At 42.7% G+C, this 20,692-nt stretch overlaps 1 protein-coding gene across 5 annotated transcripts in view; it reads right to left on the bottom strand.

Moving 5' to 3' along the window:
• Positions 1-20,692, bottom strand: part of TACC2 (transforming acidic coiled-coil containing protein 2) — a 138,529-nt gene that overhangs the window by 61,654 nt on the left and 56,183 nt on the right. For all 5 annotated transcript variants that reach the window (XM_074907890.1, XM_074907895.1, XM_074907898.1 and 2 more), the window contains one exon: positions 19,716-19,847. In XM_074907890.1, coding sequence (XP_074763991.1) covers positions 19,716-19,847 — 132 coding nt within the window. The remainder of the gene's footprint in view (positions 1-19,715; positions 19,848-20,692) is intronic.

Below are 20,692 nucleotides of genomic sequence, written 5' to 3'. Positions count from 1 at the left end.
TCTTTCTTACAGCAAACACGCCCACTTTCTCAAAGAAAATGCAAGCCGCATTGAAATCCTAGCTGTAATTAAAACTCTGCCTTTTGCCACTGAAAAGCCTGCTTACCTGGACTAAGTTAGAAGGTTGTTACATAGCTGAATCCTTAGAAAGCATCAGAGGTGGATAAGGAAATGGTACCTAAGATATGAGCAAATACAAAAACTCTCCATGGGTGTAAGGTCTTGAAACAAAGGAAATGTGTTTATAATAGACAGAACAGCTTTTCTATGTACTATAATCATAATAGAGAAACATTAAAAGCACCCAGACTATTACCTCTTGAAACACACCGGACTGAAATGCATCTTTGATTTAAATTTAACAAGCAGTTACTTTCACTGCTGGGTCAAGCAAAGCAAGAAGCAAAAGCAGACAGGGAAACAGTTCTGACTGTAAGTGACAGCCCCGATGCATGTGCAGGAATGCCTTTTCATTCATGTTTTTCCTACCTCACATCAGTTTGTATTTTCCAATTTGCCCGTATGTCTTAATACATAATAGATGACAGCAGCTCCATTATGCATGGCACAGGGCACACCATTCAGTGTGGAGAGCTTTATAATATACACGTATTTGCCAGATGTGTGGCATGCCTTGCTAATAGAAGGGTGAGTGATTCTGGGGTCCTTTTATTTTGTTTTCAAGTCTAAACGTGACCTGCCTACTTTTAGTGACAGATGTAGCAGTTGATGTAGTAACCTCTCATATCAAAGGAAGCGCTGTCATTGACTTCAGAGATGAGATCCTTTGGACTCAAATAATGGAGGCTGGAATAAAAGACAGGGGAGCTTGACAGAAGAATTTTCTTGTTACTTCTGGTCCATTTTCTCTTAAGTAAAACACCCCCATGTCTTCCAGCAATTCACCCTATTCAGTAGACCAATCTAGAGATATGTAGAGTACACTCTACTTACTGATGGGGATGCTTACTGACGACTGTCAATAAGAGGAAGAAGAAAACAAATTCACCTAGAAGACAGACAATAGGCAGAACTATCTGTCAAGGGATTAACTCAGACAAAATACTAATTCCATAACAGAAGCCTCCCCTCCTCCCAAGACCCAAATTCTTTTCAATGCTTTCAATATATATGTGTATATATATCCCACTCTTCCATGTGGATATTCGTTAAAATTATTTTCCTATGTATGAGCACATAAAACTGTGCAAATATCTTACCAAACAAATTTCTTTCCAACTTTTAAGAACCATACAGTAGATTCTTTTAAGTCTGGGAGACAGAAAAATACAAAATGTGGTAGCAAGCAAGGGCTGCGTGTTTGTACATATGCACAGATAACTTTTATATATACACACCTATGGATACACACTTACACACAGAACAGCTGCTCGCATCTCTTATGTACAAGGCTGAGTCAATCCAGTTTGAGTTTTTCTGAGTCTTTCCAGCAACCAACCAACAAATGAAAAGACCATGCAGCAGAAGAAATATTGAAAAACAACCCACAAGGGCACCAACGTCTTGGCCTGCTACCAACGATCAGTAACATTCAATTTCTTTCTTGGAGCCTGATCCAGCTCCCACTGAAGTCAGTGGGCATTTCACCATCAACTTCAGTGGGAGCTGGCTCAGTCTTCAGTCATTTTCCTCTTGGACTGGCAAGGGATGAAAATGTTAGAGACACAGCATGTCGAGCTCCTGATGGGAGGAAATAACACATCATCAGCCCTTTGGCTGATCAAGGAATGGGCACTGAATATGAATCCTGCCCAGTTACTGCAAGGACAGCAACCACAATGCTCCACAAAAGGAAGGTGTGGTTCATGCTCAGGAGAAAGGGACCCTTTCCATTGGAGAGAAAAAAAAAAAAAAAAGATTCAGAGATGACAACTGGCTACAAGCTACCAACATTTCCAGTTTTCTAATACTTAAAAAAATATTGCTGAGATAGAAATATTTTACTATTAAAAAGAAAACTACTGATATACAGGCAATAGCGCTTGGCAAGCTGAATTCTTTTCACATCCTCAGTGGGTCAGAAGTGGCGTCTCACCGTAGCACAAGCAGCGCACAAGGATATTGCCACAAGTGCCCGAGATGTAAGTGCGTGCCCACCTGAACAAATTCATGCACACTAAACATCATCATATTGTCATCTGCTTTTCTTTCGACTGAGTCCATTCCTATTATCTGACTGAAACGTGCCCTTGATTTAACTAAATCTGTGACCACCAGGGTGCCTGCTGCAATTTGCAAAGCACATGGCAGCGCTTATAATGTCAATAGAGAGGTCTGAACCACACCACTTTTATCTGCAGTTAACTTTTATTGTCGAGGGCTTCCCATGGGCTTTCCCTTTTTTATCATTCAAAATTGACTTTTTTTTTTCTTTAAATGAAAGGACAATTGTCTACTGTCAATGACTGAGTCCCTAACAATCCACAGTGAACAACAGAGTACCCCAGGCTGTCACTATCAATACTGGGTTTATTATAAATACTTTTATCCTGGCTGAAACAAATTTACATTAAAATTGGGAATTTGGCATAGACATGCAAAAAGAGCATATTTAATCATGGACACAAGCTAAAATCTTCACCTAAGACCCCTTTGCAGCATCAATTCTACCATCAATTTCTTTCTCTGACTCTCCCCAGTGTCCAACATAGGACACTTTGGAGGAACTCCTAAACCAGCAGCTATTTAAGGAATTTGTTTGTCTCTCTTTTTGATGCTAACATAAATCTATTCCAGTAATGATTTCTGATTTACACCCCTCTGATCTAATGAACTCAGGGCAGCCAAAGCCAAGCCCCTTTCCCTTTGTTAAGAAGCCGTCTCCATTAGCAGTCAGCCTCTGCTGATGGCTCCAGTGACTTCAGGGATACTGTAACTGCATGGGCAGTTACCCAGCTTGCCTGGGACACAGCCAAATGTTTTTGTCTCTGAACTATCACTGCCATTAAGGAATTTGCTTGTGTGTGCAAAGTAAGTTAAATGTAACTTCATTTAAAAAGTGTTGGTAAAAGTTAGAGTGATTAGGGTATAAAGTCAAAACCTCTGACCAGAACTGATTACCATGACATCCTCTGAGGACGTTCTTGTTTTCAGAAAACAGACCCGTACTTTCTCAAGGATAAAGAAGCATCCCCGTTCTTATCTCATTTTAAAGCGTATTTAGTTGGTGTGAAGAAAATGGCACACTCTCCTATGATTTATTTAGTACAAGATTAGTAATATCTCTCACAAACTCTCCCCAGGGACATCAACAGTCACTGAATGATGCTCGTGCTGAAGGTACATCTGTTGATTATGTTGGGCCTTAAAAAATCATATTGAAACCCCACAAGAATGACTAACTGCAAAAGATGAGTGTGTGTGTATATATATATATATATAAAAGGAGTTATTGAAAGAGATGACAATGTACTCATGTGCCCTCAAAACATATACACACACACACACACCTTGATCAATATGTTCTTCAACAGAATGCATTCCTAAAAGGCTGTGAAAATTGTAGATAGAACACACTGAACTCTGCTTTAGCTACATCTTTTAGTGCCCAGTCCTTTGATCACTGTTAAAAATCAACACCAGTTTGCGCAGATGAAATTGTAATTTACATTACTTAAAGATAATGAGGCATCAGTTTATTCCACTGTATCATTAAAATAGATGCTGTATATAGGAATGTCAGTACTATACAAGATGTACCTATATAGAAAAAAATCTCAGTTGGTGAAGCTATACATCAAAGGAACAAAGGATGCAGAAATGCTGTTAGGCCTGTACCTTACAAATATAACAAAACAGTTCCAGGCAAAGCTATCTGCTGGTGTACTGGAATATGACAATAGGGAGCATATACCTACTTGTAAGGCCAAAACTATCAGTTACTGCTCTATCATTCCCCAATGACACTCTAGCACTTATCTCAAACATACAAACAATGTCTCAACTATAATCAGATCTACCTTAATAAGCAGACATTACATTAAAAAAAAAATTAAGAGACCTATATAGACCAGCCCTAGTGGATAAATAGCTAAAACTCACCAAAATACATGATCAGAAATAACTCGGATGTTCAGACACGTTAGATAAATGTGATTTATGTAACTGAAATTACAATAGGAGACAAGGCAGTTCTTCTAAAATCCATTCAGAGGCAAGGTCCATGCTTCAGCATGCCAGCTAAGGAGTTTGAGGTGGAGGGTTAGGGAGAAAAGACTGTTGGCTAAGTAAACTGATAAATCCTCAACCAATAAATGACAAAATCCTATTTACAGATGGGAAATGACTCTGCTATTTCTGCATGCACACACACATTTGTGCACTTTCAAATATGATTTATCCATCTGAAAAAGTGATAACTTGTTCTGGACAAGCACTAATTGTTTTATTTTTCCTCCCTCCCCCAGTGAATCTTTCAGAGTTGGCCTTCTGTGAGAAGAGATCTAAGGACACCTTGCTTATGATTCATCAGAAGATATAATACTGTGACAGGGATGGATGCTGACAAGGGTGATGTGACCTGAAAAACAGTATCTTTATAGAGAAAAAGCAAAAAGAAGCTCTGAAAAAAACAGTGAAATGCAGCTCCACGCTGTGCATTTTAAATAGAAAACACAGAGGTGGTGGGTTTGGGAGGGAGAAGGGGTTGGTTTTTTTGTTTGCTGGAAATGGTCGTTGTGTTTGATTGATTACGCATCCAAAACATAAAAAGACAAAACATATGGTACACAGCTATGGCTCAACACAACCGCACCGAGGTGGTCAGCCCAAGCCTTCAATGGAGGTGCCTTCGGTGCTAGGAAAGCATTATAAAACGCAACTCGCAATAATCAGCAAAAGCTTAACGACGTCTCCAGCTGAACGCAATTAGCATTAAACAAAGGCCTGAGACACAGAAGTCAGCTCCTGAACGCACCGCACAGGTTAAGCGCGGAGAGGCTGCGGGCCTGGCAGCACTGGGGGAAAAAAGAGGAGAGAGCAAAGGGAATCCACACTTACATGGCCTCTGACGGTTCCCGGTTGAGGCTACCTGTCTGCGCCTGCTGCAGAGACTGCGACCCTCCCATCCTCAGCGTGCCCTTGGGCTGAAGCTAGCTGCGAGCAGGGCCAGGTTCCTCCGTAATTCCACCAGCGAGGAGCCCGGCGAGCTCTGCCTGTGTAGAGGCTGCAATACTGCAGTGCAGATGGAAACAGCTGCTTGCATCAGTGGCAGCACAAGCAGAAACACTTTAGCAGCAGCTTCTCTTCTCTGAACTGTTGCCAGTTATTTTTTTTTTTTTTCTGGGTCCAGATGAACACTATTTATAAAATAAAATCAAATCCCATCCACTGCGACAGGCTAATCATCTGCTAAACATCAGTGGTCCAAGCAGCTACAGTGCAAGCGCCTCTAACACAGGACTACTGGCTTCAAGAAAAAAAAAAAAAAAGGAAAAAAAAAAAAAAAAAAAAAAAGAAAAGCAGACCCTCCCTTTAAGCACACATTGTCAGCTACTGTGGCTCCCTAAGGACCTACAGGCAGGACCATTATATTGTGTTGACTCAGCTGATTTGAAATGCAAATGCACGTGTGCAGTGGATGCCGTGCATACATTTCCCTCTAATAACAGGCAAGTTGTGCATATCGGGATGATTGCAGAGAGGATTAATAAGCAGAACGGCTGCTTTTTTTTCTTTTTTTTTTTTTCTCCATTTAAACAAATGAGCTCATCCCTCTTGCAAAAAAAAAAATGGAATCTTCCATGAGGAACGTAGGGAGAATATCATGAGCAGCCAAGGTAAACAAGACAATGTGGGAGCCGACCCTACCCCGCGCAGCTCCATCCAACACATCGGTGCACTTAACCATTTTGCTTCTGCCTGCGCAGACCCCCTTGCTGGATGGGGAGGTGGAGAGCCGTGGGGATGCTCATCATCTAACACGGACCTGATTCGTGGTCAGGATCTTTAAGCCCAGAAAGTACAAGCCCAAGCAAACAGGATTTCAAGCTTATCCTTTTGCTACCGCGGAGGTAGGTACCAGGGTACTGGGAATTCACGTGCCTAACAAGCCGAAGGGGCCGGGCACTCTTCACATCACTCTCTTTAGCAAGTAACAGATGCTCCACATACAAGTTATGTTTCACATCACTAAAGGAGAAAAAAAAAAAATAAAATCAGCAGCACTACCATCTAAACTAGGAATTAAGGGACACAAATGGCTTGAAGCTATGTAACAATTCCGGATATGTGACAGGGCAGAGAGGTCAAAAGGATCAGATAAATTTAACAGAAATATTAAAACATACTAACTTCCAAGCACCTATCACAGCATGGCTTTCATGCTTCAGTAAGGTCTCACTAGGCTCACACCTTGAACAGCTTCTGGGTTTTTTTCCTCTGTTTGCATAAAGGGAAATCCAGTAGGGTTTGCTTACTTTACAAAACCAAGGGCTGATGTATGTTACATGTGCAAGGTTCTGCCTCTCTGGGTGCACCTACAACAAATTGTTCGTGGGATAAGAACAAAGAAAGATGCTTAGCGAACACGAAGCATATTTCCTTTCCAGAGACTGCCTAAAATTAAATTCTGTTTTATGAACAGCATCAAAATAAGTGTGCTTTGTTGTCTTTACTTTTTTTAAAAAAAAAAAAAAAACTAAGGGGAAAAGCTAGTGAGCCAGCACTTTGTTTAGCCACAAACTTCCAAGCAAGTTACAATTTTGGGGTTGTTTTGATTGTGATGAAAGCCAAACCCTCATTTCTAGTGTCTCATTGCTCAACACTCATCTCAAGTCCCCCAGAGAAACACTGGCACTGAATCACTTGGGACTGAGTTTTACAATTTCTGGCACCCAGCTGTGTGCCTGAGCCACGGTTAACCCCTGAGCTCAGCAGCAGAGCCCAGCTCTGATGCTCCCTTATCAAGGTGGTGGCAGTTCATTACACCATCAATATTTGCCAGCTCTCAGGAAAGGCCTCTTGCTGCCTGGGCAGCCTGACCCAACCAAAGAGCCATTTCCAGTCATCACCAGACACAAGATGAGGAACCAGACTTGTTCCAGGCACCACCACAACTGTACAGCTCTCAGATAAGTTGAAAATACAGGACAGGTTTGCACTTCTTCTGTGCTAGAGAACCAAAACTGCTTTTTAGCCCTTTCACAGCAGTGTTTACTTCACCAGACATTTACCGGGAGAAGCATAAAATGCCATAAACTGGATAAAATGCCACAAACTGACCAATTTTGTTAATGACAGTAAATCTGGAGAGCCAAATAAAAACACAACTCCGTGTGCTAAATTTTTACGTAGCATCAGGAGCATTCCCAAATAAGTAAAACACAGAATTTGAAGAGAGTGTATGTAAAGCCCCATGTACACTCTGGCAGTAGATTTGAAATGGTTAAGTCCAGTATTTCCATCCAGTATGGGAAATGAATGGTATCAGCCAACAGACTAAAATTACACAGCTGTATTCAGAGACCCTATTAGGTTGAGGTTACAGCTTGGCTACAGTTTTGCATGTGGTAGCTCTGAACTACAGAGGACTGGTCATTTGAATATCTCCCTACTAGATTTCATTTGTGAGAGAGAAAAGGAAGACACGGAGAAAACTAAATTTCCTTAGAAAGACAAACACCATATTGAGGAAGTAAAGCCCTAGCAGGTACCTGGAAGCCAAAAGGCAGAACACAGGCACTGTTCGTCCTGCCAGTGGGCGAAATGGGAATATTGTGGCATCTTCCTAACAAGTGTAAAGAATACAGTGAAAATGCCTGTGTCAACTCCCTCAAGTTTCATATGTACATCTATTAAACAAAAGCCCAATTAAAAAAGGCTTGAATTCTGTTCTGAGGTAGCACGGTCCTGTCAGGAGCTGTATAGTGGAGAAAGTTTTTATTCTATTCTCCAACACTTCTATGCAACAGACTTTCGAGTTCCACTAGAAATTACAGGTCTTGGCTAACATGTTCACTGACATTCTGCAGAATCAAGGGCTTCAGCCTTTGGAACCCAACTATGTCCCTGGCCTCTCTGCACACACCTACTGTCCGGGTTAGCAGGGGGCTCCGGTCTGTCATGAGGGGTGTCACGGACAAGGTATTGCCTCCTCCTTCCCTCCCTCTCACCTCAGTCTGTGTGCATAGCTCAGAGATTCACCACGAGGACAGCTCACCCCCTCTAAGACACTCCTGCTTATAAAGGAGACAGGATTTAACTCTCCTCTTTGAAAAATAATCGTCCGAACAGCTCAATTACAGCAACGTGAACTGGAGCACTGGTAAAAGAAGAACATGGGCTGTAACACAAGCGAGAACTTGACGCATGTGTTTCTGTCAGTTTACTGTCAATACTTCATTGCCTGACCAGAAGAGAGTTGCTTGGTGCCTCAGGAAAATGTTTCAGACCAAAAATGAAGGAACTCAGCCCATTACACCCAAAGGCACCTGCACAGAGAAGTTACACGCTCAAAAGCAGTGGCAGCTCTGACCAAGTACTACATCAAGATCCAGTGAGAGCAACTACAACTAGGAAAACATAATCAAATCAACCATTACATGCAAATTCCTATACTGAGTACAGTTACCTCAGGGGGAGGGAACACACTTAATAATCTTGAAACTCCAGACTGCGATGGTCTTTCAAAAAAAGATGTCCTGTTACTGAGCTTGCAAGTGTTTGCTGACTAAGGGATGCAAGCGTAACAAATAATAGACTGCAGTCTCTGGCCAACACTGTGCAAGAAGCCAGACTGTAGATTTACTTTTGATTTGGCCATAAAATCTGTTACACCACAAAGCTGTCGGTAGACCAACCAACCCTAGGCTGAGGTTTGGGGAGGATCTGTCATTTTGATGGTTGCTACCTTCACCTAAACCCACGTGTTACTTTAAACTACTCTAGATGCTTAGAGGATCTCACCACTCACTTCTTGCACTTCAGAGAGCGAGGCCGTGTAATTAACCATCATGTAACTACAGCACCAAGCTTGCAAACTGGCTTTGGCCTTTGATTTTTCTGTGGGGCAGCAGCACAGAGTCGGAGAGACCTGGAGACTGAGCACAAACGTGGTGTGATCGGCAGCAATGGAAGATTTTTCCCTGCAGCCCGCCCTGATCTGTAAGAAAGACCTCGGATGAGAGGGGAGCTCTCCCTCTCCTGCCTGGCTCCAATCCATCCTCCGGGCCTGCCAAGAAGCATCAATTTAGTACTAAATTTAGTGCTGGCTTTTAAAAATATAAGAACTGTTTTGACACTCTAAGTACATTTTGTAAGAACTTCTCTGGAACCTGAAAAACACACAGATATAGCTCAAAAAGAAAAAGAATTTTTTAAAAATCCCACTGTGGCTTCAAACGACTTAAAGATGCCCCAGGCATTTCAGCCTAGGGATGAACAGCCACATAACAGCTTACTGTGATTCCGCTGCTGGAAAAGGCTATTTAAGTATTCTGTACCATCCTTTAAAATTTATCATTTTCTCTTCCTGCCCGTTTCATCCATTTAAGCAAGAGCCATATTTGGGGCTATACTAAATTAATGTTTTATTGAGATGTAACGTTTATTGGTTAGTTGTTTAAAATGCTGTGCAGGCTCCTAACTATTTGGTCTTATTACATTTCATGTTTATATATAAATTCAGACTTGTGTCACTTGCACTCAATTTGAAATTTTTGGCTTTCATTGAAAAACAGTGCTGGACAGGACTGTGATAAGGTTTATGATATACTGAAATTTATGTTCTGTTTCTTTGCTCTTGGCTTCACTGTCCATTGTGCTAGATGTTTATGCCAGTTATAACCGTACACACACACAGAAACATCAAACAGCCTAGTGAAAGAAAACCCTCCCTCACACATCTATCCCCCTTGGGAAGGAGTGGGTGAATATTAAGCTGTACCTCCTAGCTGCAATGCATTATTGAGGTACTGTGCAGAAATGAGCACCATATAAAGCAAAACGCATAGACAGGGCAAAACCAAACATCCCAGTACAAAAAGGGGTTTCTCTAGTACCCTGAAGGCTGCTGCCAAAGCTTGGAGGAACAGTACTGTCTATAAAAAAAACAAATAGAAAAAAATGAGAAAATGTTAAAAAAAAGAAGATAGATTAATAATTTCCCTCCGCCAGTATTTTTTTTTTTTTTTTGTAATATTTAGATGATACTGCCTTTGGATCCTAAAGCCTTGAATTCAGCCTGGGAAGAAGTTTTGACCCCAAGGACTCCCTTATTTGTAGGCTGCCCGGTATCAAAGGACTCATAGGCTAGGGCATCCACAACATCAGACTGCTAAGAAACAGCAACATCTTCCCTAAAGGACTAAAAGGACCAAACTGCTCAAAAAAACAACACTGTTCTGTACAGACACAGTTGCAAGGCAAACCAGTGCCTCCGGGAGGCTGGCTGGTACCTTTGAGAACACATTAGCACATAAATGCATTGACATCTTTTGAAGTGCAGTGGTGACAGCCTTTCTAGGACACCCAAGGCTGGAGACTCCTGTACTCTAAAACCCTTCCAGGAGCACCAGCCCTCCTCAGCCTTTGCTGATAAGCCACAGGCTGGTCTGCTAAGTCCTTCCCAGAAACAGAGGTGTCCCAGACCAGTGTTGATCCTTATGTTACAGAGAAGGTGACAGCAGACTGTTTTCAACCACGTGGGCACTTAAGGTTTGGAGTTCATCTTTTTAAAGGTTATACAGGAAGCAGTTTTACAGGCTTTTAAAGAATTCAAGCATTCTTCATTATAGGCTGCACAAAAAACCATGGCTCTAAACATGTTATGCACATTTCTGTGCTTCTTTACTCACCATGCATTTTTTCTGTCTTGGGACACGTAGGATTTCCTTTTTGTTGTTGTTGTTGTTTAACCAGTCTGTCTTGCTTCTGTAGCCAGATTTTTGCTCCTTAGTCTTACCTCCATCTCTAAGTGATCAAGAGAGGATCTGTCTTATAACTTCTACTTGCCTTGAGGAGAGTCACTTAAAAGGCCTCAAGCTGCTGAAGCTGTCAGTTAAACACTATAAGGCGTTTGCTATCCTTCACTTTGGTTCTTCACTTTATCTGGTTAACTCTAGTCTTACATTATGCCTAGAGATGGGCCACAAGGAATCTTGATGAGACCACATGGATCTTGCATTTGTTTTTCCAGCCAGGTTATTCCACGATCCAGCTCCCTGCCTGCACTCCTGCACTGCTGTGGAATAGGGACAGTGCAAATACTGACCACTGCTAACCAAATCCTTCCGAAAGTCCCACCTAAGCACAGAAACCAACCCTAACTCCTTCAATCTCTCCCTCCCCAGAGGTGCAATTCTAATTTTTTTTTTTTTTTTTTTTTTTGCTTTAGGGAGTAGCTACTGTATTACATGTAAATAGACCACCATTTAAAATTAAAAATCTTTACTTTTCACCTTTAAGCACAACATCAGTAACTCAAGAAGCCACTACTAATGCTGAGTGCAAGCAGCAGCAAAAATTAAGCACTAATGACTTCCAAGGTAGGGTGTCCATAAAATGAGTGGATACCTCTGAGGTCATCTGTACCAACTGAATGTAAGCGATGGACAACGGTGCCATCAGCTCAGCGTTTCACCAGCTGCACATTTCTAAAAAACATCACTGATGCCAAGGGTGGTTATACAGACGGCAGGTGAGTTGCTATGAAGAAAAGTTCAAGTTATTTTGAAAGAGGATAGCCCAAAGAGAGAACCTAAGCACATGCCACCTCCTGGAGAGCCATGCAAATTGTCAGAGAGGAATGACCTCTCGCTGCTATCAGGTAGCAAGAGCAGTGGAAGAAAAGCAGATTTCTTTCCTTCTCTCCCTTAGGTTTATAGACAAACTTTGTGCTACAAAGGAAAGAGTAAGTATGAAAAGTTACTTGAAATACACAACAAATCCCATTTTGATTTTCTGGCATAAACCAATGAAGTGTTAACATAAATTGTAACACTTATGCTTTAGTGGTGCCTAATAAATAGGCATTTAGTGCAGTTCATGTCCACAGTATAATTAAGATAGGATTATAGTCTATAATTAGCAATTTAAAGGCACATTCATCACCATCCTTCAAAGATCCAGTTATCCCTAATTTAATCACATTTCAGTACAGAGAAATCAGAAATTCAGCCCTAAAGTAAGAATGACAGACCTTTAGATTGAAATCACAGTCTTGTTGGGCTTTGGCTTTTTTTGTAGCTGTTTCTTTTTTCTTTTCTTTTTTTTTTTTTTAATCTACTTAGTGTGGGGTAAGGGTTCATGACTAGAGAGTATAAATGAAATCTGAGCAGTACAATAATTAGGGAGTGTTGAATCAGTTGGATATTCTTCAATATTCTTTTCAAGAAAAATAACAGCAATTCATTCGATTGTCTCTGCATAATACCTGGCATAACACAGCCCTATCTGTGTTACCACGATATAAAATAATACACCACTAAATAATATGAGGAGATAAGGCATAAAGCTTCAGAGATTTAACTTACTGTCGTAGATTAAATACTTTGATAAACACATTGCCTGCTCCACCACTTAACTAGATTAACACGGTGTGAGGGCTTTATTTGCATTGATACATTGTTAGTTCATTAAAAAAAAAAAAAAAAAAGCAAGCACTGTCTCAGAATTTAAAGCCTGAGCACACTCAGAATATTTCCATCTGACAACTCAAAGACAGATGGAATGACCTGCGATGATGCGCCCAGGATGGACTCACAGGAAACAAACACTTGAATGGGATTCTTAAAAAAAAATAAATTAAAAAAATAAAAATAGATGAGTAACTGTGTCCCCCACCCCCACTGATTGCTGTTTGGTTGCTAAGGTCGCTGCTTAATCTAAATTGCAAGTGAGATTAATGGCATTAAGAGTTATGAATAACCAAGATGCCTGCTTAGTTATTGAAATTTCCTGCATGGGAAACCCACTGCAAAGATAACAAAAGGGGCCTCTGCACGGTGCTATTCAGGATGCCAGGGGGGACTACAGTCTTTCAGAGGTCGGCAGTGAATTACAATCAGTAACGTGAGAACGAAACACACCAGAAGACTCCGTGTACAAAAGCTGTTTTATGAAATTAAGAAGCCATACAAACAGGGAGATGAGGTTCCCGAGAGCTGAGCACACCCTCAAGTGTGGACGCCTCTGTGGTGGCTCTGCAGAGATTTCACTGAAGGAACAAGGGGCTCTGTCCACCACGCCGATCTACAGAGGAGACACAAGTTACAGCTTTTCCCTGTGGAAAGCTCTTCACCGCATCATTTTGGGCAGGTTCTGGCCTGTCATTTGCTCCTTGGCTTTCCCCTCCTGCTGAGGCACAGCTACTTCAATTTTGGGTTCCATTTGTATCATGCTACTACTGGTATCAACCAGGCCTGAATTCACTGAATCGCAAACAAAACTTTAAACCCATTTTCCAAATTTCTGGCCCAGCCTTCAGACTGGGACCACAAGCATAACCACACCAAAGGAGGGAGTTTATTTTACTGCTGAATATGCCTCTGCAGACCACGTCCATGAGCGAAATGCCCAAAGCTCTGTTTTCATTTCAGTGCACTGGAGTTTCAAAACCACTGTCAAGAGACCATGGGATCTTTTCTTGCTTCCATGCTTCTTTCTAAGCCTTTAAACAACCTGAGGTGTAAGATCCCTAAGACAGCTGGTGCCAAGCTTGTTAGGAAAGGAGCTGTGTAACACCGGGAGGGGACTGACACTTTTAAGGGTTTTCATGCACGTGCCCCCAAGTGACAGTATCAGCACAAATAACGCTCTCCAGGGCATCTTGTTGCAGGAGATTTCAGGAGGCAGAATCCAAAGGTCTCTTGCCCTCAGGGAAGAATTTGGTTATGAAAATGCAGGATGAAGAAATCAGACAAGAACAGTATTCCCGCCTGGTGCAAGTCTTTGCCGTGACAGCCAACGATGGGTGGTGAAATGACGACTAGGTAACGTCTAAAAGAAGTTAGCTGACAGCTTCAAGTTGATTTTCAAAAAGTTAACAGAAAACTGAAGTATTTTCAGTATTTTTCAGGCGTTTCTTTTTGCTTTTGTTGTTAAAAGATTTAATATTAGAGGTAGAGTGCCCCAGAAGAACAGGCCGTGTTTAAGCACAACACTGATTATTGAGAAATACAAAATACACCTGACTCAATAGATTAAACTCATGCATTACCTATTCCAGGACAAGAGGTGATCCCCTGCAAGTCCTCCCTGCTCCTGGCAGCACCAGGCTCCTCTGGTGCCCTGGGAGTTGTCACCATGGGTGCCACCGTGGCAGGGCACAGCAACCCCAGCCAGGTGTATAATCTCCATCTCGAATCTGTACTGCCAGTTTCGTAAGGGGGATGCAAGATGATTAATGCCATTCTAAAATTCCTTGTGGATGGATTAATTAGTGTAATGACATATTCATTTTCATGCTGCTGAACCTGTTCTAGCAGCAAGGAAATTACCATATATCGCCTGAGGGAACCTGTAAAATGCACAGTAATAACAAGCAAACAGAGGGCAACGGTAGCCCTTTTGTCCACTGCCACATACAGAGAGAAGCTTTACAACACACATAAATAATTGCTCTCTTTGAGCATAAACACGCAGACCGAACGCACCCCAGAGACACCAAATTCTGAACAAAGACATGGTTAGAAAACCAGCGACATTCCCCACTTCTGTCAAGCATTTTGCCTTTTCAAAATGCAGTTACTGGAAGCTATTTATTAAATTAGTGCTGTTTTATGGAAGCTGTCCTCTTCCAGCACACAACACGGGGGTCCCCAGGCACCCTGCCCATCACACACAGGACTGTCGTCCCCCACCCACCTCCTCCCTGAGCCATGGGTTCACCCAGAGGAGCCTGCAGGATCCAGTCCCTGGTCTGGGGATCCCACCATACCAGTCCCACAATGAGCTACAAGAGAATGCACTTAGTCCACAACAGTTCTGGCTTGAAACACAGCAGACATCCCTGTCTGTAACAGACTGAAGACATCTACAGTGAGCAACACAAAGCATCCTCCTGCATGGGGCTGAGCAGTTCTGAACACATCACTCAGGAGACAGAGCCTCTTTTTAAAACTTTTAAATGGATGAAATGAAGGAAGAGCAGGACTATGGCTCATTCCCATCCATTTGTTACAGACTGGCTGTTTACATATGTTCTGCTTCAGAAGACAGTGAATGGGTTTTGGAATTGGCCACAAAGCCTCAAGAAAAATTACAGAATCACAGAACGGTTTGGGTTGGAAGGGACTTTAAAGCCCATCCAGTCCCACCCCTTGCCATGGGCAGGGCCACCTTCCACTAGCCCAGTTGCCCAAAGCCCCGTCCAACCTGGCCTTGAACCCTTCCAGGGAGGGGGCAGCCACAGCTTCTCTGGGCAGCCTGTGCCAGGGCCTCACCCCCCTCACAGGGAAGAATTTCTGCCTCACATCTCATCTGAATCTGCCCTCTGTCAGTGTAAACCCGTGACCCCTTGTCCTATCCCCACACCCCTGATCCAGAGTCCCTCCCCCCTTTCCCGCAGCCCCTTTCAGCCCTGGGAGGCCGCTCTAAGGTCTCCCCGGAGCCTTCTCTTCTCCAGCTGAACCCCCCGACTCTCTCAGCCTGTCCTCACAGGGGGTGCTCCAGCCCCGCCGGCATCTCCGTGGCCTCCTCTGGCCCCGCTCGAGCAGGTCCGTGTCCTTCTGCTGTTGGTGCCCCAGAGCTGGACCCAGCCCTGCAGGGGGGTCTCACAGAGCGGAGCAGAGGGGAGAATCCCCCCCTCGCCCTGCTGCCCACCCTGCTCTGGGTGCAGCCCAGCACACGGGGCCTTTCTGGGCTGCCAGCGCACGTTGCTGGCTCACAGTCAGTTTTCCATCCACTGATACCCCCAAGTCCTTCTCCTCGGGGCTGCTCTCCAGCCACTCCTCGCCCAGCCTGGATTTGTGCTGGGGATTGCCCCGACCCACGGGCAGGACCTTGCCCTTGGCCTTGTTGAACTCCATGGGGTTTGCATGTCCCACCTCTCCAGCCTGTCCAGGTCCCTCTGGATGGCACATCCCTTCCCTCCGGGGTGTCACCGCCCCACACAGCTCGGGGTCGTTGGTGAACTTGCTGAGGGTGCCTCAATCCCACTGCCCATGTCGCTGACAAAGATGTTAAACAGCGCCGGTCCCAACACCCACCCCTGAGGAACAGCGCTCATCACTGGTCTCGTCTTGGACATCGAGCTGTTGACCAAAACTCTTTGAGTGCGACCATCCAGCCAATTCCTTATCCACCATGTGCGCCATCCCTCAACAACATGTCTCTCCAATTTAGAGTCAAGGATGTCATGCAGGACAGTGTCAAAAGCTTTCACAAGTCCAGGCAGATCTTGGGTTTTAGTTTCCAGGACCCAAGCAACTTCATTGCAATGCCTTCATTTTGTTGCTATTATAAAAAGATATCACTTCACTTGTGAAGCAGACACACATTAGAGGTACACTATTACCCAGTTCATGTAATACACATAAAAAAGATAATGTCTCACACCCTCTCTCCCACCAAAAAAATCAAAAAACCTCAGCCTTTCAAAAGGGTTAAATTCATTCAAGGAAAAAGCCTCGTGTTTTTCAATCCCATTTAATCCCTTCTTGGTTTTGATTACATCATTAAAAGCAACTCAGGCTAGGATTATCAGTATAGGTCATAAATAAAGGCAATGCATTGATTTTTATTTACTTAGTTTTACACCAAGCTTCTTCAACGATGAACAAAAGGAGAAAACTTGTTTTCAACATGTGATCAGCAAGTAAAACCCAGAAGTCATAAAGCTTACCCTGTTTTTCTGTGTGACACCAGTAACTCAGCTTTGCTTCCTCCCGGGGAAGTAATATGAAACCACCTTTTGGAAACCAACACCACAGTATGTGGAGCTTTCTGTAAAACCTGTTGTAACTTTTTGCTTTTGGATAGAAAGATTTGTTGCTATCCTTCCTATTGGTTCCAGGCTCATCTCAAGTCAGAGATCTGTATTGAATTTCAGGGATTCAGCGATCAGTAGAAGTTCCCCATCCATCCAGAGTCTCTCTAAATGATCTGACTCCATTCTGGTTTAGCTTCTGAAAGAAAACTGACCCTATATCTAGCAACAAGGAGGACACACCTCTCCAATCACACCAGCCACATGTAACATCACAGGTGTGGCTTTCAAAGCAGGTAGTGGGGCTACAGGTGAGGACTTGCACAAAGACTGCATTTGCTTTTTGCTCTACAGAACGCATTAAACCCATCTCTCTTCCTCACAGGACCATCAAAGGGATGCATCAGCTCTGAAGAGCCTTTCCAGCTCTACCTGCAGGGCTTCCATAAAGGACAAGTCACACTCCCTAGCAATATCTCAGCACTTCTCCCAAATTATGAAGTGTCTGTGACACAGTTCATAACGTGACCATCTTAATCACAGAGGGGACTGAAACGCCTCAAGGATCCATTCTGCAGAAAACCGTGCAGTGGCACATCATTTGCAGAAGTTTAGCACCTTACCATCCAGGTAGTTGCCATAAATGTGACAAACTGAAACATAACTCAATTTGCATGCTTTAATCTTCCATGGCTGATTTGACTTGATACACATGAATCACATAAAAAATGCAAGATAGTCCAAGAAAGTATTTACATAAGGGGCTGTTCATAACAGCAAAGAGCTATTTCAACAGTAATATATTTGCTTTTCAAGAGGATGCAAGAATTATCTTTCATCCCACAGATATCTAATTCTCACCTCTGCATGCATCTTAATTTCCATTAAGATCTATGAAAGTCTGTTCCTGTTACAAAAAGAACGAACACGCAAGTTCAGCTGTAGGGAAAGAAGGCTGTGGGTGATAAGACTGCTATTCTCGAGGTACAACGAGGATGCCTGCCAGTGTTCATTTGACATCCTAGGCTGGATTTTGATTCTGTGCTAAGCAGTTCTACTAATATTACTTAATTACACCATTGTTTACCCTATCCGAGAGATTCTTACACACACATAGACATTTACATTATTAAACACAAAATTAAAAATTAAACATCATTATCAAACCCAAACTAACTTCAGAGGCACAAGCCAATCTAAATACGTGAGCACAGCAGCTCTGCTTGTCTGCTGAGTTCTAAAATTGTTTCTCCTCTCTTTGATGCTGAATTCTAGTGAAAAGGGAAAAAAAACCCAAATCATCTGTTTTGGTGGTTTCAATTTGGATTTGTAAACAGGAGTCATCTGTGATTACACTAAAGCACTCACAGAATGTGAAATTCAGTCCAGGGTATCCATAAAGTTCAAACAGTTTTTGATGATTTTCTGGAAAGAGCCAACATCTTGGGGTGTATATTTTCTAATTTACAACCTCACCTGACCATTTCGCTCCATTTTTAGGGAGTGACCATGGTATCTACCCTTCATGCAGAAAACTCCACACTGGTGCAAAACATTTCTTTGAGCACTTGTTTCCTACCAACTATACACGGGTGAGAAAGTGTGGGTCCAGTACAGTACCATGGAGGAAGATTACACAGAAGACTTGACCTTCCAGCAAGCACATACACTAGAGTTGAGGACACCATTTTCTGATTAAAATCATTAGAACTTTAGTACAAAGAGTTAACCGATGTGTTTCCTAGATATTATACCGTGGATGGTTTTTTGAAAAGCATTTGCTGATAGCTATTCATTGACTGTTCCACAGCAGAACATGTATATTGTGTACGTTTTCATCTGTGATTAAGAGCATCCTCCTGCTGACGCCAGCATCTTTTGACATTTCTGAACAGAGCTTTAGTGGAATAACTGTATTTCCCATGGTGTCTCCTGTCTTGTATCGTACTTACCGCAAGCTGCCAGTCTGTATCTGTGGGGTGGAGAACGCTATTCTCCAGAGAATGGCCATTTAATATTCTCAGCTGTGCTGTGACCTTTTCCATTAATAGATGTCACAATAAGGGCATGCCTTTATTGTCGAGCTACAAAAGCATACTGGTTAATCACCCACAAGGCAGGCGTCATCTGAAGCTCTGTCATGAATATCCAAGCACATGTCTTGTCTTGACTATATCTGAGATGGGAGGAGTCATGTTTGAGGGTTTCCCAAGCAAAAATGCCCTAGGCCATCTATCAAACACTATGGCACCAATCAGTGCAAATCTGAAGGAGAGAAACACTTAACTCGGAAATTACAGTAATTCAACCTTTCTTAGCAAGGGCAAAACCAAGCTGAACTTCTTCCTTTAGTACTGACAACTACAGTGCAAACCAGTTGTGTGAGGAAGATGCCGGGAGCATCTGAAAGGGAATGAATATAACAGTCCTCCTGAACATGACCTGATTTTGCACAGTTTCACAAACACTCCCCACACCACCCCCCCCAAAAAAAACAACCAACAAACCAAATCCTAAACCTGAACTTCAAGAAAGGAAAACATTTGGAAAAACTCCTAAAAACTTGTTAATTTAAAAATAGTAGGAAGATCAGCATAGTGATAACCAGTGTAGTCCAAGCTCCCTCTTCTGGTCTTTTGGAGTAAATATACTGGAAATAGCAGGTCTCCATAGTCGACTATTTGGTTTCAAAATCCAGCAACAAACTATATAACTTAGACAGAACACCTGTTAAAGCCATTCAGCCTGTTTCACACTTTATATTTTCTTAAGCAAAGGATGTATAGACACGGAAATGTATTGTAATGTATGAAATAACATTGCACAATACCTCTTTTTTTCCCTTGTGAAACCTTCAGTTTCTTGAGCAGGCAGTTCTACACCATCACCAGGGGCCGCAGCCAAAGGTACATCTCCAGAAATGAGGTAATCAACTTCTTTGCAGCTATCAGGCTTGGAAGTGCTGCAAAACAGTTATTAAAAATAAGCCGACAAATTTCAGAAGTGTTCATGAAGCTTTACTGAAGTCTCCTTAAAAGACAGAACTTTGGCTGGATTCAAACTAAGGAGCTCTAAGGAGCACACCACACCCTCCCCAATTCCTTCTCTCTTCCACCTCCCACAAATTACTTCTTCCTACAAACCCTATTTCACTTAATTTCTCAGATGACCACGCAACCAGTAATATTGCAAAGTTCTGACGGGTCTTACAGACCATAACGTTAACTGCCAGAGGAATTTAACTGTATATGAAATTAGTAAAATAAATTAATGACTAATGACTACTTTGTAGTTCTCACGCAGTCCTATCTCCTCAGAGTACAATACAAACATTCAATTAAGTGACTTGCGGTTTAGAAAAAAAACAAAATCCGGGACTGAAAAATTCTCTTACTTTAAAAACTCTCTCTGTGCTGTAAAGCTAAAAGCACAATAATCCCTGAACTCATGACATGAATGTTAAGATTACAGGACTGTAATACTGCTGTATTTGTTAATTCCTACAAGTCCCTCTGCTCGGCAAAGCCCCGCAAGACCCAGCTCAGAAGCATGACAGTCATGTAATGATTTCCAGAGCATGTAAATATGGATTGGAAAGACTTGAGTTTCTTCATAGCAAGGGAAGGCACTGTGGGGGCACTACGAGGAGGCACGCCTGCTCCTGGCCCCTGCGCAAGAGGAGCGCTTGCACAGACACGGAGCAGAGCACAGGAGGAACCCCCTCATCTGCCCAAACCCCTGGCACTGAGGGAGGGCAGTCCTGCCATTCCCTCTCCTCAAGGCAGAACACACCGGTACAGCTCCATT

The sequence above is a fragment of the Athene noctua genome, chromosome 5, assembly GCF_965140245.1.
Source record: "Athene noctua chromosome 5, bAthNoc1.hap1.1, whole genome shotgun sequence".
NCBI classification, from domain to species: domain Eukaryota; kingdom Metazoa; phylum Chordata; class Aves; order Strigiformes; family Strigidae; genus Athene; species Athene noctua.
Note: the sequence above shows the minus strand (reverse complement) of the source record. Positions and strands in the feature narration are given on the sequence as shown.